Genomic DNA, 22,955 nt, shown 5'->3' with positions numbered 1-22,955 from the left:
CTTGGTGACAATGCCAGGGACAGGGACAGTGACACTGGCAGGGCTCAGTGATGGGGACAGGGACGGGGACACAGCTCGGTGACAATGCCAGGGGCAGTGACACAGCTCGGTGACAATGCCAGGGACAGGGACAGTGACACTGGCAGGGCTCAGTGATGGGGACAGGGATGGGGACACAGCTCGGTGACAATGCCAGGGGCAGTGACACAGCTCGGTGACAATGCCAGGGGCAGTGACAGTGACACTGGCAGGGCTCAGTGATGGGGACAGGGACAGCACTTGGTGACAGTGCCAGTGTTCAGTGACAAGGACAGGGCCAGGGGCAGTGACACAGCTCAGTGACAATGCCAGGGGCAGTGGCACAGCTGCCAGCCCTTGGTGACAATGCCAGGGACAGTGACACTGGCAGGGCTCAGTGATGGGGACAGGGACGGGGACACAGCTCGGTGACAATGCCAGGGACAGGGACAGTGACACTGGCAGGGCTCAGTGATGGGGACAGGGACGGGGACACAGCTCGGTGACAATGCCAGGGGCAGTGACACAGCTCGGTGACAATGCCAGGGGCAGTGGCACAGCTGCCAGCCCTTGGTGACAATGCCAGGGACAGTGACACTGGCAGGGCTCAGTGATGGGGACAGGGACGGGGACACAGCTCGGTGACAATGCCAGGGGCAGTGACACAGCTCGGTGACAATGCCAGGGACAGTGGCACAGCTGCCAGCCCTTGGTGACAATGCCAGGGACAGTGACACTGGCAGGGCTCAGTGATGGGGACAGGGACGGGGACACAGCTCGGTGACAATGCCAGGGGCAGTGACACAGCTCGGTGACAATGCCAGGGGCAGTGACACCGCTGCCAGTGCCCTGACGGCTCCAGGGACATCCCAAGGAGCAAACGGGGCCGGGGCGGGACTCGGGGATGCCCGCAGAGCCCCGGGCCGGGCCGGGCACATTCCGGGGCCGCGGGAGGAGCCGCTGGAACGGGAATTGCCCAACGCGTCCGGCGCTGACTCAGCCCGGGCGGGGCTCCCCGACTTTCCCCGGGGTTTCTTTTTCCCGATCCCACGAACTCCGAAGCGGAGCGGAGCCGCCGCCTGTCCCAGCCATGGTGAGGAATTCCCGGGAATTCGAGGGGGAATATGGATCAGGAGAGGGGGGGGGAATGGAGATTTTCCGGGAAAACGGCCCAAAATCGGAGTGGGAGGGGGTAGGGCGTGGTCTGGCAAAGGGAGGAAGGAAGAGGGGGGAGAAAGGGAAAAATGGGGGGAAAAATGGGGAAAACAGGGGGGGAAACAGGGAAAAAACGGGTGGGAAGTGGGGGGGAAAATCAGGGAAGAAACTGGGAGGAAAATGGGGAAAAAACAGGGGAAAATAGGAAAAAATGGGGGGAAACAGGGAAAAAATGGAGAAAAATAATGGGTGAAAAAGAGGGGAAGTGAGTGAAAAACAAAGAAAACCCAGGGTGGGGAGAAACAGAAAAATGGGGCGAAACAGGGGAAAAGGGGAAAAACAGTGGGGGGAAACAGGTAAAAAACGAGTAGAAAATGGCAGAAAAACCAGGGCAGAAACCGGAAAGAAAATGAGAAAAATCAGAGAAAAACATAAAAAAAAACGGGGAAAATAGGGGGAAAAAATGGAGAAAAACGGGGAAAATGGGTGAAAAACAGGGGAAATGGGTGAAAAGCAGAAAAACCCCGAGGTGGGGTGGGGAGAAATGGGGGGAAAGGGGAAAGAGCGGATCCAGGCCGGCCCTTCCCACGGATCCGCCACCTCCCCAGGGCATTTTCCAGGAGCCGCTCCCGATCCGGGCCCGTCCCGCTGTGCCAGGAACGAAATCCAGGGAAAAATGCGGCGGGACGGGTCCGGGCGAGCCCTGAAAAAACCGGGATTGCCCTTGGAAAAGCTGGAGTGGGCACGGGAAGGGATTCCCTGCTCCCTAAAATATTGGGGATTGCTCCTTGGCGCGCCTGGGATGGGCACAGGAGGATCCTCGTCCCCAAAAAATTGGGATTGCTCCTGGAATGGGCAGAGAAAGTTCCTTCTGCCCTTCCCTCGTGCCCAAAAAAAACCCGGGATTTCTCCCTGGAAAGCCTGAAATGGGCACAGGAGGCTTCTCCAGCCCTTCCTAAAAAATTTGGGATTGCTCCTTGGCACACCTGGAATGGGCACAGGAGGCTCTTCCAGCCCTTCCCTCATCCCCCCAAAAAATCGAGATTTCTCTCTGGAAAATCTGAAATGAGCTCAGGAGGCTCCTCCAGCCCTTCCTAAAAATTTGGGATTGCTCCTTGGCACACCTGGAATGGGCACAGGAGGCTCCTCCAGCCCTTCCCTCATCCCCAAAAACCGCGATTGCTCCTGGAATGGGCAGAAGGTTCCCAAAAAACCCAGGATTGCTCCCAGCACACCTGGGTCGGGCCCAGGGTGTTCCCCAGCCTTCCCCTGACCCCAAATCCCGGGATTTCGGCCCCCCCAGCCCACGGAGACGGAGCGCTGCATCGAGTCGCTGCTGGCCGTGTTCCAGCGCTACGCCGGGCGCGAGGGCGACGCCTGCACGCTCTCCAAGCGGGAATTCCGCGCCTTCATGGACACCGAGCTGGCCGCCTTCACCAAGGTGCGGGAACGGGGGGCCTGGGGTGGGATCCATGGGATGGGATCCATGGGATGGGAGAGGATCGATGGGATCCATGGGATGGGATCCATGGGATGGGAGAGGATCAATGGGATCCATGGAATAGGGTGGGGATGGGATCAATGGGATCAATGTGATCCATGGGATCCATGGGATGGGTTGGGGGGGGGGGGGGATCCGTGGGAGCCATGGGACTGGGATGGGATCCATGGGATGGGATCCATGGGACTGGGATGGGATCCATGGGATTGGGATGGGATTGATGGGATGGGATCCATGGGAACCATGGGATCCCTGGGATCGGGATGGGATCCATGGGATGGGAGAGGATCAATGGGATCCATGGGATAGGGTGGGGATGGGATCAATGCGATCCATGGGATGAGATGAGATGGGATCCATGGGATCAATGCGATCCATGGGATCCATGGGATGGGGTGGGGATGGGATCAATGGGATCCATGGAATGGCATTGATGGGATCCATGGGAGCCATGGGATCCATAGGATTGGGATGGGATAGGATCCAATGGGATCAATGCGATCCATGGGATTGGGATGGGATTGATGGGATGGGATCCATGGGCTGGGATAGGATCAATGGGACCTATGGAATGGGATGGGATTGATGGGATGGGATCAGTGGGATTGGGATGGGATCAGTGGGTTGGGATGGGATCAATGAGATGGGATCCATGGGAACAATGGGGTCAATCATTTGGGATGGGGTCAATGGGCTGGGATGTGCCGGGATGGGATTGATGGGATGGGATTGATGGGATGGGATCGATGGGATGGGATCCATGGGAACAATGGGGTCAGTCATTTGGGATGGGGTCAATGGGCTGGGATGTGCCGGGATGGGATTGACGGGATGGGATCGATGGGATGGGATCAATGGGATGGGATGATGGAGGGGGTCCCAGCCCTGGGGCTGTACCAGGATGGAATCTGGAGCAGGATGGGACTGTAGGAACATCCCTGAACGTGACTATTCAAGGATTCTCCATCCCAAACCATTCCAGGATTCCCTGAGCTGCCCTCCCTGCCTGGGCAGGAAATTCCCCCGCCCTCATTCCAGGCACCAATTCCCTTTTTTCTTTTTTCCCTTTCCCAGAACCAGAAGGACCCGGGCGTGGTGGACAGGATGATGAAGAAGCTGGACATGAACAGCGACGGGCAGCTGGACTTCCAGGAGTTCCTGAACCTCATCGGGGGCATCGCCGTGGCCTGCCACGACTCCCTGGTCCTCAAGGCCCCCAAACCCTGAATCCATTCCAGCTCCACCCCGGAATTCCCCATGGAACGCTGGAAATGATGGAATGCTCGCGTTCCCTTTTTTTCACCCTGATTTTTTATGGATAAATAAAAGGTTGAAGACCCCAAAGGATTCTGGGATGTGTGAAGAGGGCGGGGGGGAAGAATCCCAAAATTATCCTCACCTGCTGTGGATTCCAGGGATTCCCTGCAGGGATGAGGATCTGACCCTCCCCGAGCTCCTTACGACGCTTCCCAACCCTTTTTCCATGGAAAAACCATCCCAAATTTCCAGCCCTGGCACAGCTCGAGGCCGTTCCCTCTTGTCCTGTCCCCGTTCCCTGGGATCAGATCCCAAATTTCCCCTGGGTCCCCCTTTTCTCTGGGATCAGATCCCAAATTCCCCCCGATGCCCCTTTTCTCTGGGATCAGATCCCAAATTCCCCCCGGATCATAAATTCCCCCTGGATCCCAAATCCCCCCTGGATCTCCCTTTTCTCCAGGCTGAGCTCCCTCAGGATTCTCCATTCCCTTTTCCAGCCCCATTCCCTGGACACTTCCAGCCCCTCATTCCACACCCTGGACATTCCCAGCAGGACAATCCCTGGAATTCCATCCCTGGATTGTTATTCCCATCCCTCTCCCCCTGCAGGGATCAGAATCCACCCAAATCTGGGAATCCCGGAGCCTTTTCCCTGCCCTGGGGTCAAAACTCCACCTGGAAAAGCGGGACAGGCCCTCAGGGTTAATTGGGGCGTTAATTACACCCCGTTAATTAACACACCCAGCTCTGGAGTGCCGATCCCATCCTCTGGAACATTCCCAGCTCTCCAAGCAGAGGTGGGAAAAGGGATAAAATTCCCTTTTTAAATTAATTTTTTTTTTTTCTTGGCGTGTCCTGAGCTGCAAACCAGGAAAATCCAGGTGATTAACGAACTTTATTAACAACGGGAGCTCATTAGGTTGCCATGGCGACAACAGGAGGAGTCAACAAACACGGGGCCACTTCCAGAGGGAGCGGGATTTCCCTGGATTCGGGATTTACAGAGCAAATTCCAGGTTTTTGAGCAGTTTTTTAGGGTTTTAAGGGGAGCAGAGGTGGTTGTGTCACTACCAGGATTTGGGAAAAACCCCCCCCTTTTCCCCCCTCTGGAAAAAAATTTGGGATAAAAGCACAGGAAAACCGCTCTGGGAACAAGGGAAAAATAAATTCCTGCTTAATGTGGGGGGAAAAAATCCCAATCTGGCATTGCAGAGTGGGGAAAAACCGGGAAGGGAGGATGGGAATGGCCAGGGGGAGTGAGTGGGGGGAAAGCCGGGATGGGGGAGAGGGAATTTCCTGATCCAGGAGAATTCCTAGCGGAACTGGAGGGGGCTGATGCGCAGCCCCAGCACGTCCTTCCCGATCTCCGTCACCTGCAGGGACAAAGAGAGGGTTTAGGGGTGAAAATTCAGGATTTAGGGGTGAAAATTCGGGATTTAGGGGTGAAAACTCAGGATTTAGGGGTGAAAATTCGGGATTTAGGGGTGAAAATTCGGGATTTAGGGGTGAACTATAAGGATTTAGGGGTTGGGTTTGTGGCTGTCACTCTTGGGCCTGTGCTGGGAGCTCTGGGAGTGGTTTGGGAATGTCCTGAGAGCCCACTGGGGGATTTAGGTGGGAATTTGAGGAAATTGTGTGGAAATTTGAGGAGATATTTAAGATATTTCCACAGATATTTAAGTTATTTCCACAGATGGCCAAGGTTTCCCTTCAGCCTCCTCCAGACCAACCAGGCCCAACTCCCACAGGCCTCCCTTGAGGGAAAAACACTTCAGAGTTCAAATTCCCCCTCAGAGGAGAGGCTTTTGGGACTATTTAAGATATTTCTGTAAATATTTGAGATATTTCCATGAATATTTGAAATACTTCCAGAGATGAGTAAGATTCCCCCTCAAGCCTCCTCCAGACCAACCAGACCCAACACTCACAGGCCTTCCTTGTGGAAAAAACACTTCAGAGCCCAAATTCCCTCTCAGATGAGAGATTTTTGGGACTATTTAAGATATTTCCACAAATATTTGTGGTATTTCCATGGATATTGAAGATATTTCCATAGATGAGTAAAATTCCCCCTCAGCCTCCTCCTGACCAACCAGGCCCAACTCCCACAGGCCTCCCTTACTCCAGAGCTCAAATCCTCCCTCAGAGGGCAGATTTTTGGGGATTTCAGAGATATTTCCACAATTATTTGTGATATTTCCATGGATATTGGAGATATTTCCGTGGATTAATAAGTTTCCCCCTCAGCCTCCTCCAGACCAACCAGGCCCAACTCCCACAGGCCTCCCTTGCGGGATAGACCCCAAACCCCCTCCGGAACCACAAAATGTCGCCCCTGAGCGCAGCGCTGACCCCTCGAACCACCTCCAAACCCCGACCTTTCCCAGCCCACAGCTCGGCGGGATGTCCCTCTGTCCCCTCACCGTGGTGACGCGGCAGATCTGTCCCCGGAACTCGGGGCTGTAGCAGGCCCCGCTGAGGGGACACTTCTCCACGGCCTTGCCGCGGTAGATGGGGCGGTAGGAGGCGGCGCAGATGTCGAAGGGGTTGTGCTGGTCGTAGTTGAGCTGGTGGCTGTCGATGGGGTTCTTCTCGCACGCCGCCAGGATCTTCCGCGTCTGGGAACGGCAGCGCCGTGAGCACGGGGACAGGGACACCCCAGAATGGGTCATGGCAGGGGTTTGGGGACAGGGACACCCCAAAACGGGTCATGGCAGGGGTTTCGGGACAGGGACACCACAAAATGGGTCATGGCAGGGGTTTGGGGACAGGGACACCCCAAAACGGGTCATGGCAGGGGTTTGGGGACAGGGACACCACAAAATGGGTCGCAGTGGGAGTTTGGACACAGGGATACCCCAAAAATGGTTTCACAGGAAGGGTTCCACACCTCAGGGCCTCAGCTCGGGTTTGGAGACAAGGGCCCCCCACAAATGGTGTCACAGTGGGAGTTTGGACACAGGGATACCCCAAAAATGGTTTCACAGGAAGGGCTCCACACCTGAGGGCCTCAGCTCAAGTTTGGGGACAAGGACACCCCAAAAACAGCGTCACAAGGGGGCTTTGGGGATAAGAACAACCCAAAAATGGTGTTTCCCAACTTGAGGGCCTCATCTGAGGACCTCACCTCGAGTTTGGGGACAGGGCCATTGGGGACAGGGCCATTTGGGGTCTCACCTGCTGGGTTTGGGGACAGGGCCATTTGGGGACAGGGCCATTGGGGACAATGCCTTTGGGGACAATGGCCTTTGGGGTCTCACCTGCTGCGCCACCTCGGGCTTGGGGCCGAGCTCGAGCAGGCGCCGGGCGAAGGTGGCGGCGCTTTTGAAGTTCTTGAGCTTGAAGAAGAGGTTGAGGGCGGTGCGGAGCACCAGGATCATGTGCACGGGCTGCAGGTTGGAGTGCGTGAAGTAGGCGGCCATCTGCCAGGGAAAGCAAGGGTTAAAATCCTTGGGAATAACGGGAATTATGACAAGGAATCCCTCTTTTCCCTGTTGTGTTTGTGTTGAAGGCAGAATTCCAAATTTCCAGTAAGGTTTTTAGCACCTCAGGAATCTCACATTTTCCCCTTGGGAATTCCATGTTTTTCCCCTGAGAAAATCCCATATTTTCTCTTCATGAATTCAGTGTTTTCCCCTCAGAAATTCCCATATTTTTCCCTCATGAATTCTGTGTTTTCCCCTCAGTAATTCCCTCATTTCCTCCCTCAGGAATCCCACATTTCCCCTTCATGAATTCTGTGTTTTCTTCTCAGTAACTCCTTTATTTCCCCCCTCAGGAATTCCTTGTTTTCCCCCTCAGAAATTTCCTCATTTCCACCTCAGGAACTCCCACATTTTCCCCCTCAGGAATTCCCACGTTTCCCCCTCACTAATTCCTACATTTCCTCCCTCAGGAATTCTGTGTTTTCCCCCTCAGAAATCCCACATTTTCCCCTCAGGAATCCCCTCATTTCCCCTCAGTAATTCCACGTTTTCCCCTCAGGAATTCCTTGTTTTTCCCCTCAGGCCTCCCTCACCTCACAGATCCTCTTCTGCTGCTCCAGCGTCTCCTTGGGCAGTTTCTTCCTCTCGATCTCCATGGACAACCCCACGATGTATTCCCGGCAAATGGCGACCAGCTGCTGCGCCTTTGGGACAAAAGTGGGGATCAAACCCTTCCCTGGGGACACCCCAGGATCGGGATGGGGAATCTCACATTTACCCCCTCAGGAATTCCTACATTTCCCCCTCAGCCATCCTACAACTTCCCCCTCAGAAATCCCACATATTCCCCCTCAGGACTTCCACAATTTCCCACTCAGGAATCCCATGTTTTTCAGCGCAGGATTCCCACGTTTCCCTCAGAAATTCCCACGTTTTCCCCTCATGAATTTCAAGTTTTTTCCTCTCACGAATTCTCACGTTTTCCCCCTCAGAAATCCCACATTTCCCCCCTCAGGAATTCCATGTTTATCAGGGCAGGCTTCCCACATTTCCCCCCTCACAAATTCCATGTTTTCCCCCTTCAAGAATTTCCACATTTCCCCCCTCACGAATCCCCACATTTTCAGGGCAGGATCCCCACGTTTCCCCCTCAGCAAACCCACATTTCCCCCTCAGGAATTTCTACATTGACCCCTCAGGAATTTGCATATTTCCCCCTCAGAAATTCCCACCTTTTCCCCTCAGAAGTCCCACGCTCCCCCCACGTGAATCCCACATTTCCCCCTCATAAATGCCCGCATTTCCCCCTCAAGAATTCCACGCTTTCCCCCTCAGGAATCCCCACATTTCCTCCTCAGGAATTCCATGTTTTCCATAGCAGAATTCCCACATTTCCCCCTCACGAATCCCCCTGGCCCTGACCTCAGCAATCTCCTGCTTGTTGTCCACCACCAGCAGGGGCACACTGAGCAGGATCAGCCGGAATTTCTCCACGGCCTCCTCGAACTTGCCGGCCGTGGTGAGCTGGTAGCAGAGCTGCAGCCGCTGGATCAGGTCGTTCAGCTTCAGCCCCACGGCCGGCAGCGCGTTCTTCAGCCCGGCCTCCTTCCTGGAACCCCAAAAAATTCCGGGTTTAGGGATGAGGGCGGTGAGGGGTGTGTGGGCCCGGTGAGGGTGGGATGGAATTCCCGGAGCGGCCCAGGAATTCCTGGGAATTCCCTCCAGGGGATGGGGATGCACCTCCCCTGAGTCCTTCCCGATGGTTCACGATGCTTTTCCATGGAAAAATTCCCCCCAAAAAAAATCGCATGGAAAATGGGATTTTCCAATGCTTTTCCGCGGAAAAACTCCAAGGAAAACGGAAAAATTCCAGGGAAAAATTCCAGAGAAAAATTCCATGGAAAATGGAATTTTCCAATGCCTTCCCGTGGAAAAACTCCATGGAAAATGGAATTTTGGGAAAATGGTTCCCAATGCTTTTCCATGGAAAAAGCCCAAGCAATTCCTGGAATTCTGAGCGTCCAGCTCAGACTGGCTGACCTCATTCATCCCTCATAAATCCGGGACTTCTGCCCTGGAAAACCCCCTGGAATGCGGGAAAGGCGCTCACCAGTTTCGGTGCGGGAATCCGTACATGGCAGGGAGGCTGGGAAGCGCCTGGAATGTCGTCCTGCCCCGGGAGAAGGTCTGCAGGAAGAGCTGCTTGTAGGGCCCGAAGTTGGTCACCCCCACCTGGTCGTGGAGCAGCTGAGAGGGAAAAATAAAAATAAAAATAAAAAAATCACGGATTGGGTCGGGAAAAACCCGGATCAGGCAGCGCCGAGGCCTCGCTCGGGGTGGTATCCACAGGAAAACGGGGATGGAATGATCCCAGATGGATGCAAAGTGAGGATTTGGGAAGTAAGGGGGGAAAGGGGGCGTTTTTCCATAAAAAAATTCCATGGAAAACTCACCCTCATGGCTGTCTCGAAGGATCCCGCCAGGATGTGATCCACGGGGAGCTGGGAATTGTTGCACCACATCTGGGAAGGAGGGAAGGGAAAGAAATCCAGGTGGGATTGGGATGGGCAGAATGCCCACAACGGAATTCCCACAACAGGCTCACAAATCCCAAAAAAAAAACCCCAAAAAAGAAAAGGGAAAAGGAGGGAATTCCCAGTTTTCCAAGGAAATCCAGAATTTTACCTGGGCTGGGCTGGTGCCTTTGGTGGGAGGCACAAAGAATCCATCCTCAGCCGTTCCTGCGGGGCCGGCGGGGACATCCTGAGGGGAAAATCATGGAATTCCAGCTGAAATCTGAGCTGGATGATCCCGAATTCCCGAGGAATCGGCGCTGGGACACCCCAGAATTCTCCTACCAGCTCGGGGGGAAGATCCAAATCTTCCTCCACCTCCCATCCTCCTCCTTCCTCCTGCCCTTTTCCCGCTCCTTCCTCTCCGAATCCTTCCCCGGCGTCCACGAATCCGTCTGCAGGGAGCAGGGAATGTCAGCGGGGAACGGGGAACGGAAAATTCCAGGGTTTTCCCATGGAAAATTCCGTGATTTTCCCAAGGAAAATTCCGGGGTTTTTTCCCACCTTCATCCAGCTGCAGCTCGGCGTCCTCGCCCCAGCCCTCGGTGCCCACGGTGTCGATGTCGATGTCGGCGGCCAGGGCTCCTCCTTTCCCTAAAAAAAAACCAGGGAAAGACCCTCGGGAAAGGATTCCGTGAGGGGAAATCCCCACGCTGATGCTGAGCTGTGGCAGCTCGGGGAGGGATTTTGGGGAATTTTGGGATTTGTGAGGGTGAGGGAGAGCTCCAGGATTGTGGGGTTCGTCCCCAGCTGGAAACCCACTCTGAATTGGAGGAATTCCAATCCCTGACCTGATCCCATTTCCAGGGATCAATCCCATTCCCAGGAATTCCAATCCCAGTCCTGATCCCATTCCCAGGGATCAATCCCAGCCCTGATCCCAATCCCAGCCCTAATCCCATTCCCAGTCCTGATCCCATTCCCAGGGATCAATCCCAGTCCCAATCCCATTCCCAGTCCCAATCCCATTCCCAGGGGTCAATCCCAGTCCCGATCCCATTCCCAGGGGCCAATCCCAGTCCCAATCCCATTCCTAGACCTGATCCCATTCCCAGGGGTCAATCCCATTCCTGAGGGTCCATCCCATTCCTGATCCCATTCCCAGGGATCAATCCCCTTCCCAGGGGTCAATCCCATTCCTGATCCCAAATCCCAGGGGTCAATCCTACTCCTGATCCCAACCCCAGCCCTGATCCCATTCCCAGGAATTCCAATCCCATTCCTAATCCCATTCCCAGGGGTCAATCCTACTCCTGATCCCAACCCCAGCCCTGATCCCATTCCCAGGAATTCCAATCCCATTCCTGATCCCATTCCCAGGGGTCAATCCCATTCCCGATCCCGCTCCCGATCCCTCCCACCCCCCTGGCCTCACACCCCACACCCTTCCCCAGTTTTCCAGCCCCTTTTTCCCCCCCGGTTCCCAGAACACCCTGAGCGCCGGGAACGCCTCGGGAATTGCGGGAACGCCGACCTTTCCCGGCGATGGAGCCCTCGAAGAAGCCCTTGGACACGGTCAGCAGGGGCCAGTTGGTGTCCAGGGGCAGCACCGGGGCCGGCGGCTGCAGCAGCCGCGCCTCGGGATCCACGGCCGGGACCTGGGACACGCCGGGGGAACGTCGGGAAAGCCCCGGGACGGAGCTGCCTTGCCGTCAGCAGCTCCTTCCCAAATTCCCGGAGCCTTCCAGGAGTCCGTCCCCTCTGGATCCCACCGTTCCCTTCCCAGATTCCAGCAGTTTTCCAGGAGTCCATCCCCTCTGGATATCACCGTTCCCTTTCCCAAATTCCTGGAGTTTTCCGGGACCTCCTCATCCCCTCCTTCCTGAATTCCAGGAGTTTTCCAGGAGCCCCCATCCCCTCTGGATCTCACTGTTCCTTTCCCAAATTCCTGGAGTTTTCCAGGACCTTTCCATTCCCTCCTTCCCAAATTCCTGGAGTTTTCCAGGAGTTCTCCCCACTGGATCCCATTATTCCCTTCCCAAATTCCCGAAGTTTTCCAGGAACCACCCATCCACTCCTTCCTGAATTCCTGGAGTTTTCCCGGAGCCCCATCTCCTCTAGATCCCACTGTTCTCTCCCCAAATTCCTGGAGTTTTCCAGGACCCCTCCCCATCCCCTCCTTCCTGAATTCTAGTTTTCCAGAAGTTCTCCTCACTGGATCCCACTGTTCCGAAATTCCTGGAGTTTTCCAGGATTTCCTCCATCCCCACCATCCCCTCCTTCCCGAATTCCAGGTGTTTTCCTCACCAGGCCCCACTGTTCCCTTCCCAAATTCCAGGAGTTTTCCAGGAGTCCATCCCCTCTGCATCCCACTGTTCCTTTCCCAAATTCCCAGAGTTTCCTGGGATTTCTGCCATGCCCATGCCCATCCCCTCCCTCCCAGATTCCCGGAGTTTTTCCCGGGAGTTTTCCCGTCGTTCCCACCGTCTCCTTCTCGGGATCGAAGGATTCCCGCAGGCTCTCGGCCTCCTCGTCCAGCCCGTGCGTGGCGGCCGTCAGGAACGCCAGGGACTCTGGAGAAACAACGGGAATAATGGGAAACACTGGGAATGATCACGGGAATAACGGGAATAGCCATGGGAATAATGGGAAACGCTAGGAACGGCCACTGGCATAACGGGAATGGCCACGGGAGCAATGGGAAATGCTGGGAATAGCCATTGCAATAATGGGAAATACTGGGAATGGCCGTTGGAATAATGGGAATGGCCATAGGAATAATGGGAAATACTGGGAATGGCCGTTGGAATAATGGGAATGGCCATTGCAATAATGGGAAATACTGGGAATGGCTGTTGGAATAAAGGGAATGGCCATAGGAATAATGGGAAATACTGGGAATGGCCGTTGGAATAATGGGAATGGCCATAGGAATAATGGGAAATACTGGGAATGGCCATTGGGATAATGGGAATGGCCATAGGAATAATGGGAAATACTGGGAATGGCCGTTGGGATAATGGGAATGGCCATAGAAATAATGGGAAATACTGGGAAAGGCTGTTGGGATAAAGGGAATGGCCATTGGAATAATGGGAAATACTGGGAATGGCCGTTGGAATAATGGGAATGGCCATTGGAATAATGGGAAATATTGGGAATAGCCACTGGAATAAGGGAATGACCACGGGAGTAATGGGAAATACTGGGAATAGCCACTGGAAAGATGGGAAACACAGGAAATAGCCACTGGAATAATGGGAAATAGTGGGAACAGACATTGGAATAATGGGAATGACCCTGGGAATGAAGAGAAATACTGGGAATAGCCATTGGAATAACAGGAATAGTGGGAATGGCCATTGGGATAATGGGAATAACCACTGGAATAATGGGAATAACCACTGGAATAATGGAAGTGCTTGGGGATCCAACAGCCTTTCCCGAGCTTCCAGGGCAGAATTCCCTTTGGGAACGACTCCCCGTGCCCGGAATTCCTGTCGGGAAGGACTCCCCATGCCCAGAATTCCCGAATTTTCATCGGGAAGGGCTCCCCGTGCCCGGAATTCCCGGAATTCCCTCGGGAATGGCTCACTCTGGCCGCAGTTCCGCAGGATCCGCACCCTCTCGGCCACGTCCCCCAGGTACAGCGCGTTCTGGTAGTGCCCGCTCATGTCCTTGCGGATCTCCGCTGGAAAAACGGGAAAACTGGGAATCAGCCACCGTTCCAAACCCCAGGAAAACCAGGAATCGGTTGGGATTCCCAGCCCCGGGAAAACCGGGAATCAGCCGCTGTGCCCAGCACCGGGAAAATGGGGAATTCAGCACCGGGAAAACCGGGAAACAGCTGCCGTTTATGGTCCAAATTAAACCGGGAATCAGCTGCTGTTCCCAACCCAAAAAAAGTGGGAATCAGCGGGGATTCCAGGCCTCAGGAAAACTGGGAATCAGCCGCTGTTCCCAGCCCTGGGAAAACTGGGAATCAGCCACTGCTCTTGTTCTCAATAAAACCAGGAATCAGCCCATTCCCGGTCCCAGGAAAACTGGGAATCAGCCGTCATTCCCAGCCACGGGAAAACTGGGAATCAGCCACCATTCCCAGCCCAATAAAACCGGGAATCAGCTGTTGTTCACGGCCCCAGAAAAACCAGGAATCAGCCCCAAGAAAACCAGGAATCAGCCACCATTCCCAGCCACAGGAAAACCGGGAATCAGCCACCATTCCCAACCCAATAAAACCAGGAATCAGCTGTTGTTCATGGCCCCAGAAAAAACAGGAATCAGCACAAACAAAACCAGGAATCATCCAACCTTCCGAGCCCAGAAAACCGGGAATCAGGCGGGGTTCCCGGCGGGAACGCCGGCATTCTCACCGATCTTCATCATCTTGCGGAGCTTCTCCAGGTTGCCGGTGATGAGGTAGAGGAAGGAGAGGCGGTCGAAGTTCTTGGTGCGCTGGTAGCACATCTCCACCACCTGGTGTTCCCCTGCAGCAGCGCCACCTCCCCGAGCTTCTCCCAGCAGCTCTTGTCGTCCAGGGCCTTGGCTGCCTCCAGGGCGATCTGTTCCCAGGGAATTCCAGGGTTAAAGGGATCGGGAATGGGGTTACAATTTGGGAATGGGGAATGGGAGCTGGGATCCTGGAATTCTGGGACTAGGAGCGGGGATGGCAGCAGAGCCTCTCCCCTGGCAGCTTTTGCCATCCAGGGCCTTGGCTGCTTCCAGGGCGATCTGCGCCAGGGAATTCCGGGGTTAATGGGATTGGGAATGGGGTTGGGAATGGGGAATGGGGAATGGGATTGGAATGGGAAATGGGGTTGGGAATGGGGAATGGGGTTGGGAATAGGGAAATGGGATTGGGAATGGGAATGGGGTTGGGAATGGGGAATGGGGTTGGGAATGGGGAAATGGGGTTGGGAATGGGAAATGGGAGCAGGGATTGCAGCAGAACCACCTCCCCTGGCAGCTTTTGCCATCCAGGGCCTTGGCTGCCTCCAGGGCGATCTGTGACCAAGGAATTCCGGGGTTAATGGGGTTGGGAATGGGGAATGGGAGCTGGGAATGGGGAAATGGGGTTGGGAATGGGGAATGGGAGCTGGGATCCTGGAATTCTGGGATTAGGAGCGGGGATGGCAGCAGAACCACCTCCCCTGGCAGCTTTTGCCATCCAGGGCCTTGGCTGCCTCCAGGGCGATCTGTGACCAAGGAATTCCGGGGTTAATGGGATTGGGAATGGGGTTGGGAACGGGGAATGGGGTTGGGAATGGGGAATGGGGTTGGGAATGGGGAATGGGGTTGGGAATGGGGAAATGGGGTTGGGAATGGGAATGGGAGGCAGGGATGGCAGCAGAGCCTCCTCCCCTGGCAGCTTTTGCCATCCAGGGCCTTGGCTGCTTCCAGGGCGATCTGTTCCCAAGGAATTCCGGGGTTAATGGGATCGGGAATGGGGTTGGGAATGGGGAATGGGGTTGGGAACGGGGAATGGGAGCAGGGATGGCAGCAGAGCCTCCTCCCCTGGCAGCTTTTGTCATCCAGGGCCTTGGCTGCCTCCAGGGCGATCTGCGCCAGGGAATGTCCCAAAAACATCCAAAAACACCCAAAACCGAACTTCCCAGAACGTCCCAAAACAACTCAGAATGGCTGAAAACATCCCAAAACGTCCCGGAGTATCCCAAAACAACCCGGAATCTCCCGAGGCAGCCCCGTGCCTGTGTCACCTCACCAGGGCCAGGCTGAGGCACATTTTTCCCAAAACGTGCCCAAAATGCCCCGGAATGTCCCCAAAGCTGGACATCACCTCGATGCTGCCGCACTCCAGGGCCAGGCTGAAGCGCGTTTTTCCCAAAACACCCCAAAAACATCCCCAAAAAGCCCCAGAATGTCCCCGGAGCTGGCATCACCTTGGTGTTGCTGCACTCCAGGGCCAGGCTGAGGTGCACTTTTCCAAAACATCCCAAAATGCCCCGGAATGTCCCAAAACATCCCAAAATACCCCAAAACGCCCCGGAATGCCCCAAGCACTGAGGTCACCTCGATGTTGCCGCACTCGAGGGCCAGGCTGAAGCGCGTTTTCCCAAAACATCCCAAACATCCCCAAAACACCCCAAAACACCCCAAAACACCCCAAAACATCCCAAAACATCCCAAAACACCCCAAAACACCCCAAAACATCCCAAAACGCCCCCAAAAGCCCCAAGCACCGAGGTCACCTCGATGTTGCCGCACTCGAGGGCCGGGCTGAATCGTGTTTTCCCAAAACAGCCCGGAATGCCCCAAAACGCCCCGGAATGTCCCCAAAACACCCCAAAATGCCCCAGAATGTCCCAAGCACTGAGGTCACCTCGATGTTGCCGCACTCGAGGGCCGGGCTGAAGCGCGTTTTCCCAAAACATCCCAAACATCCCAAAACACCCCAAAACACCCCAAAACACCCCAAAACATCCCAAAACATCCCAAAACACCCCAAAACACCCCAAAATGCCCCAAAAGCCCCAAGCACTGAGGTCACCTCGATGTTGCCGCACTCGAGGGCCAGGCTGAAGCGCGTCTTCTCGTCCTTGACGAAGTGCAGCGCCACCTCGGGTAGCCTTGCGCTGCAGGTACGCGATGATGGACTGCCCCACCAGCTTGGCGTTGCGCACCATGTGCAGCACCTGCGGGGCGGCAGCGGATCCCTCGGGAAAGGGCTCTTCCCAAAAATCCCTCGGGAAAAACTCTCCCCAAAAACCTTCGGGAAAGGTTTTCCATCCCTCGGGGAAGGCTCTTCCCGAAAATCCCTTGGGAAAAGCTCTCCCAAAATCCCTCCGGAAAGGATATTCCATCCCCGGCTAAAGCTCTTGCCAAAATCTTTTGGGAAAGGATCTTCCATCCCTGGGGAAGGCTCTTCCCAAAATCCCTCAGGAAGGCTCTTCCCAAAAATCCCTCGGAAAGGATCTTCCCAAAAACCCTTGGGAAAGGTTTTTCCTATTCTCAGGAAAGGCTCTTCCCAAAATCCCTTGGGAAAAGCTCTTCCCAAAACCTTCAGGAAAGGATCTTCCCAAAATAAGGGAAGGATCTTCCCAAAATCACTCAGGAAAGGATCTTCCATCCGCAGAAAAGGATCTTCCCAAAATCCCTGGGAAAAACTCTTCCCAAAACCCTCAGGAAAGGCTCTTCCCAAAAATCCCTTGGGAAAGGTTTTTCCTATTCTCAGGAAAGGCTCTTCCCAGAATTCCCTCAGGAAAGGCTCTTCCCAGAATTCCTCAGGAAAGGATCTCCCAAAATCTCTTGGGAGAGCTCTTCCATCTCTGGGAAAGGCTCTTCCTACCCTTGGGAAATGCCCATTGCAAATCCCTCAGGAAAAGCTTTTCCTATCCTTGGGAAAGGCTTTGCCAGCCCCTATTCCAAACACTCCAGTACTCTACTACTCCCAAATCCAAAATCCTCGGGAATTTTTGCCAATTCCCAACCCCATTTCCCCCCATTTCTCCACCATTCCCAATCCCATTTCCCCCCCCCCCATTTTCCCCATTCCCCAGATTTTATCCCATTCCCGGATTTCCCGACCTCGTCACGTTTCCTGTTGACCGAGGGTGAGTTTGAACCTGAACTCGGTGGGGTCGATGCTGAGCACTCCCGATTTTGATCCACCAATCCCAACCCCACTGTTCCCTCATTCCAAACCCCATCTTCCCCATTTCTCCCCCATTCCCAATCCCAGATTTTCCCCCGCACTCCCGGATTTCCCGACCTCGCCGTATTTCCTGTCGACGAGGGCGAGCTTGAAGCGGAACTCGGTGGGGTCGATGCTGAGCGTGCGGGGCTCGCCCCTCTTTCCCCACCATTCCCAATCCCCATTTTCCCCCATTTCTCCCCCATTCCCAATCCGGATTTCCCCGCGCTCCCGGATTTCCCGACCTCGTCGTATTTCCTGTTGATGAGGGCGAGCTTGAAGCGGAACTCGGTGGGGTCGATGGTGAGCACGCGGGGCCGGCACTCGCGGTCCAGGCAGTAAACGTTGTTGCCCTTGACGCGCGTCACGTAGATGGGCAGGTCCAGCGTGCGGATGATGCCGTGGTCCCTGCGCCGACCGGGAGAGGGGGGACGGTCCCGGTGAGAATTCCGGTGGGAATTTCCCAGGGAGAATTCCCAGAGGGAACTCCTGGCCATCCCGGGGAGTTCCAGCGGTACGTTCCCAGTGGGAATTCCCAGGGAGAATTCCCGACTATCTTGGGGAATTCTGCAGGGACGTTCCCGGTGAGAATCCCCGGGGAGAATTCCCAGCCATCCCAGGGAATTCCCGGGCATCCCGTGAAATTCCTGGAAGGACGTTCCCAGTGGGAATTCCCGGACGTGACAGGGAGTTCCAGGGGGACGTTCCTGGTGAGAATTCCTGACCGTCCTGGGGAATTCTGGGGGGACATTCCTGACGGGAATTCCCAGTGAGAATTCCCAGCCATCCCAGGGAGTTCCAGTGGGAAATTCCCAGTGAGAATTCCCAGCCATCCCAGGGAATTCAGGGGGGACATTCCCAATGAGAACTGCCGACCATCTCAAGGAGTTCCAGGGGGACATTCCCAGTGAGAATTCCCGGCCATCCCAGGGAGTTCCAGTGGGAAATTCCCAGTGAGAATTCCTGGCCATCCCGGGGAATTTCAGGGACATTCTTGGTGAGAATTCCTGGACACGTCGGGGAATTTCAGGGGGACATTCCTGGTGAGAATTCCTGGGGAGAACTCCCGGCCATCCTAGGGAGTTCTGGGGGCACGTTCCCAGTGAGAATTCCCAACCATCCCAGGGAATTCCCAGTGAGAATTCCTGACCTTCCTGGAGAATTCTGGGGGGACATTCCCAGTGAGAATTCCCAGTGAGAATTCCCAGACATCCCAGGGAATTTCAGGGGCACGTTCCCAGTGAGAATTCCCAGCCGTGCTATGGAATTCCGGGGGGACATTCCAGTGAGAATTCCCAGCCGTGCTATGGAATTCTGGCAGAACTTTCCTGGTGAGAATTCCCAGCCGTGCCAGGGAATGCAGGGGGACGTGCCCGGTGAGAATTCCCAGTGGGAATTCCCAGTCATCCCAGGGAGTTTGGGGGGGACATTCCCAGTGAGAATTCCCGGCCATCCCAGGGAGTTCCAGTGGGAAATTCCCAGTGAGAATTCCCGGCCATCCCGAGGAATTTCAGGGACGTTCTCGGTGAGAATTCCCGGGACGCGTCGGGGAATTTCAGGGGGGCATTCCTGGTGACAATTCCTGGTGACAATTCCCGGCCGTCCCACGGAATTCCCAGTCCCTGGAACACGCCGACCCCGAGGTGACGGCGTATCCGATGCGGCTGCTGGCGGTGACAATTCCCGCCCACCCCCGTAACCCCGGTGACGATTCCCGGTGATCCCGGTGACAATTCCGGCCCATCCCACGGAATTCCCGGTCCCCGGAACGCCACGGACCCCGAGGTGACGGCGTATTTGATGTGGTTGCTGGTGGTGTAGATGAAGACGCCGCTCTCGTCCCAGGCGCCGCTCTTGACGCGGATGTTCTCGTGGATCTGGCACAGCGACTCCAGCTTCCGGTTACAGATCAGGATGGCTGGGAACAACGGCACGGAATCGCAGGGAATCGACGGGAACGACGGGAATCGACGGGAGCAACGGGAACGAGGAAATTACAGGAACGGTGGGAACCCAGGAATTGCAGGAACAATGGGAGTAACGGGAACGATGGAAACGCAGGGAACCCAGGAATGAGGGAATTGCAGGGATTGCAGGGAATTACAGGAATGGTGGGAATTATGGGAACGGAGGGAACCCAGGGATTTTGGGAATGATGGAATTGCAGGGAATGAGGGAATTACGGGAACGACAGGAACGAGAGAATAACAGGAATAGCGGGAACCAGGGAATTACGGGAATAACGGAAATGAGGGAATTGCGGTAATAATGGCAACAATAGGAATGAGGGAATGAGAATTACAGGATTTGGTATGAGGACAGGGATTGGGATGGGGATGGGAACGGGGATTGGGATGGGAATGGGGATGGGAATAATGGAATGAGAAAAGAGATCAGGATGGGAACAGGGATTGGGATGGGAATGGGGATAACGAGGATTGCGAGAATTGCAGGAATTATGGGAATGGTTACGGGAATAATGGGAACGCCAAGGAGAATTACAGGAATGGGAAAGAGAACAGCGATGGAAATGGGAGCGGGAATGGGGATTTGAAGGGAGATGGGAATGAAGATGGGAACGGGGACGGGGATAACAGGAACGAGAACGGGAATTACAGGAATAGGAAAGAGAACAGGGATAGGAATGGGGATAGAGAGGGGAACGGGGAATGGGAACGGGAACAGGGATGGCAATGGGGATCAGGACGGGAACCGGGATTATGGGAACGGGAATAACGGGAATTACGGGAACGGGAATGAGAACAGGGATCGGGATGGAACGGGAACAGGAACAGGGATGGCAATGGGAGCAGGAATGGGGATGGGGATGGGAATTTTGCCCCGGAGCTCACCGTGCTTGGCCAGCAGGCGCCACGTGGGACATGTCGGCCGACCAGATGACGTACTTCACCTTGGAGATCTTCACCGAGGCCAAAGTCCTGGAAAAACCCCCGGATCCGGCATCAGGAATGGCCCAAAATCCACACCCGGGATCCAAAAACCAAAGCGGATCCCAAAAGACTCCAGCAGATCCTTCTCCGAGCTTTCCACAGGAAAAAGCAGGATTTGGGGCGGGAAAAAAGGGATTTAGGGGGAAAAAAGGGGATTTCGGGGGAAAAAAAAAGGGCTTTAGGGGAATAAAAAAGGGATTTAGGGTAAAAAAAAAAAATTGGACTTGGGGAAGAAAAAAACAGGATTTGGGGTGAAAAAAAAAAATGGGATTTAGGGGGAAAAGAAATGGGGTTAGGCAGAAAAAAAAGGGATTTACGGGAAAGAAAAGAGATTTACGGGGAAAAAAAATGCGATTTACAGGAGAAAAAAACCAGGATTTAGGGTGGAAAAAAAAGGGGTTTAGGGGGTGGAAAAAAATGGGATTTAGGATGAAAAAATAAAAGGGATTTAGAGGAAAAAATAAAAGAGATTTAGGATGGAAAAAATTGGGATTTAGGGGGTAAAAGAAACCAGGACTTAAGGTGAAAAAACCCCAGTATTTCAGACAAAAAACCAGGACTTGTACAAAAAACCAGGACTTGGTGCACTAAAAGCAGACTTTAGGTGCGGAATTCCCAGAAAATTCCTGGAAAATTCCCGAAAAATTCCCGGAAAATTCCCGTTAAGTTCCCACCTTTTCTGCTGGACGTCGAAGAGCGTGACGGAGTCGGAGTCCCTCAGGAGCAGGTTCCCCGTGCCCGCGTAGAAAATCTCGTCGCAGTTGGGAACCGGAACCTTCTTGGTGATCTCGTTCTTCAGGTTCTTGATCAGGATCTGCCCCCGGGATGAGAATTCCCGGATTTTGGGGGGAATTCCCGGATTTTGGGGGGAATCCCTCGGATCCAATCCCCATTATCCAAATCCCTGTTATCTCAATCCCAGCCCCTTTTCGGGATCAGGTCCCTCTGGATCTCATCCCCCGTTATTCCCATCTCCCGCTTCTCCCAACCCTTTTTATTTGGGATCAGGTTTCTTTGGATCCAATCCCCATTATCCCAATCCCCATTATCCCAATCCCCGTTATCCCAATCCCAGCCCTTTTATTGGGATCACGACCCCCTTGGATCCAATCCCTGCTATCCCAATTCCAGCTTTATTCGGGATCAGGTCCCCTTGGATCCGATCTCCGTTATCCCAATCCCCGTTATCCCAATCCCAGCCCTTTTTTTGGGATCAGCCCCCCCTGGATCCAATCCCTGCTATCCCAATCCCAGCTTTATTTGGGATCAGGCTCCCCTGGATCTGATCCCTATTAACCCAACCCCAACCCTTTTTTTGGGATCAGGTCCTCCCGGATCCCATCCCATTATCCCAGTTTCCTGGGTTTTCCCCAATTTTTCCCCATTTTTTCCCATCTTTTCCTGGTTTTTCCCACTTTTTCCCGGTTTTTCCCGGTTTTTCCCATTTTCCCCAGATCTCACCGAGTGCATCCTGTCCAGGACGGCGAATCGGTTCCGCGCCACCCACACGGCCGTGAGCCCCGAGGAGCGCTTCCCCTCCGGAGCTGCCATCCCAAAAAACACCGGGATCAACGTGGGATTAACCCGGGATTAACCCAGGATAAACCCGGGATCAAACCGGGAATCCGGCCGGGATCAAACCGGGATCAACACTGGGAGTTCGGCCGGGATTAACACGGGATAAACCCAGGATCAAACCCAGGATAAACCCAAAATAAACCTGGGATCAAACTCGGGATTAACCCAAAATAAACCCGGGATCAACACCGGGAATCCGGCCGGGATCAACCCGGGATTAACTCGGGATAAACCCGTGATCCAACCCAGGATTAACCCAAAATAAACCCGGGATCAAACCCGGATTGACCCAAAATAAACCCGGGATCAAACCCAGTATTAACCCAAAATAAACCCGGGATCAAACTCGGGATTAACCCAAAATAAACCCGGGATCAAACCCAGGATTGACCCAAAATAAACCCGGGATCAAACCCGGGATTGACCCAAAATAAACCCGGGATCAAACCCGGGATTGACCCAAAATAAACCCGGGATCAAACCCGGGATTAACCCAAAATAAACCCGGGATCAACACCGGGAATCCGGCTGGGATCAACCCAGGATTAACCCGGGATCAACCCTGGATAAACCCAGGATTAACCCAAAATAAACCCGGGATCAACCCCAGGGACTCAGCTGGGACCAACCCTGAAAATCCCCAAAACGTGGAACTCAAGATGCTTTCCCCCAAAAATGTCAAATTTGAGGGATTTTCCCAGAACTACAGGATCTGAGAAATTAAAAAAAAAGAAAGCGGAATTTGAGGGATTTTCCCCCTCAAAAATGTGGAATTTGAGGGGGTTTTTTTTTTTCCCCAAAAAAAATGTGGAATTTGAGGAATTTTTTCCCCCCAAAAAATGTGGGATTTGAGGGATATTTTTCCCAAAAAATTGTGGAATTTGAGGGATTCCCCCCCCTCAAAA

At 54.2% G+C, this 22,955-nt stretch overlaps 2 protein-coding genes across 2 annotated transcripts; one reads left to right on the top strand and one right to left on the bottom strand.

Moving 5' to 3' along the window:
- The first annotated feature begins 918 nt into the window (after positions 1–918).
- LOC128948866 (protein S100-A11-like) lies at positions 919–3,901 on the top strand. Its single transcript, XM_054293628.1, has 3 exons — positions 919–1,111; positions 2,477–2,614; positions 3,749–3,901. The coding sequence occupies exons 1-3, from the start codon at positions 923–925 to the stop codon at positions 3,899–3,901; spliced, it is 480 nt and encodes a 159-aa protein (XP_054149603.1). The 5' UTR covers positions 919–922.
- Positions 3,902–4,807: 906 nt separating this feature from the next.
- COPA (COPI coat complex subunit alpha) lies at positions 4,808–22,016 on the bottom strand (the record flags this gene model as incomplete). Its single annotated transcript, XM_054293570.1, is given in 23 exon segments — positions 4,808–5,304; positions 6,355–6,549; positions 7,192–7,353; positions 7,950–8,060; positions 8,779–8,965; positions 9,467–9,603; positions 9,810–9,878; positions 10,042–10,119; positions 10,215–10,324; positions 10,434–10,523; positions 11,404–11,527; positions 12,354–12,442; positions 13,465–13,560; positions 14,243–14,353; positions 14,356–14,431; positions 16,379–16,454; positions 16,456–16,523; positions 17,767–17,929; positions 19,301–19,439; positions 20,374–20,389; positions 20,391–20,460; positions 21,147–21,286; positions 21,934–22,016. Coding segments are annotated over 23 exon segments (2,450 nt in total), but the record flags the coding sequence as incomplete, so codon positions are not given.
- Between the last annotated feature and the right edge of the window lie 939 nt (positions 22,017–22,955).

The sequence above is a fragment of the Melozone crissalis genome, unplaced genomic scaffold (assembly GCF_028551555.1).
Source record: "Melozone crissalis strain CALT ecotype California unplaced genomic scaffold, PUWL_Pcris_2 ptg000161l_1, whole genome shotgun sequence".
NCBI lineage: Eukaryota > Metazoa > Chordata > Aves > Passeriformes > Passerellidae > Melozone > Melozone crissalis.
The sequence above is the reverse complement of the archived record's forward strand: the minus strand, read 5'-3'. Positions and strand labels throughout refer to the sequence as shown.

Bases quoted from the DNA above. Each gene is read 5' to 3' on its own strand.
- LOC128948866 (XM_054293628.1), top strand. From the start codon at position 923: ATGCCCGCAGAGCCCCGGGCCGGGCCGGGCACATTCCGGGGCCGCGGG. The intron at 1,112-2,476 runs GTGAGGAATTCC...CGGCCCCCCCAG, and splicing joins CGCCGCCTGTCCCAGCCATG to CCCACGGAGACGGAGCGCTG. The intron at 2,615-3,748 runs GTGCGGGAACGG...TCCCTTTCCCAG, and splicing joins AGCTGGCCGCCTTCACCAAG to AACCAGAAGGACCCGGGCGT.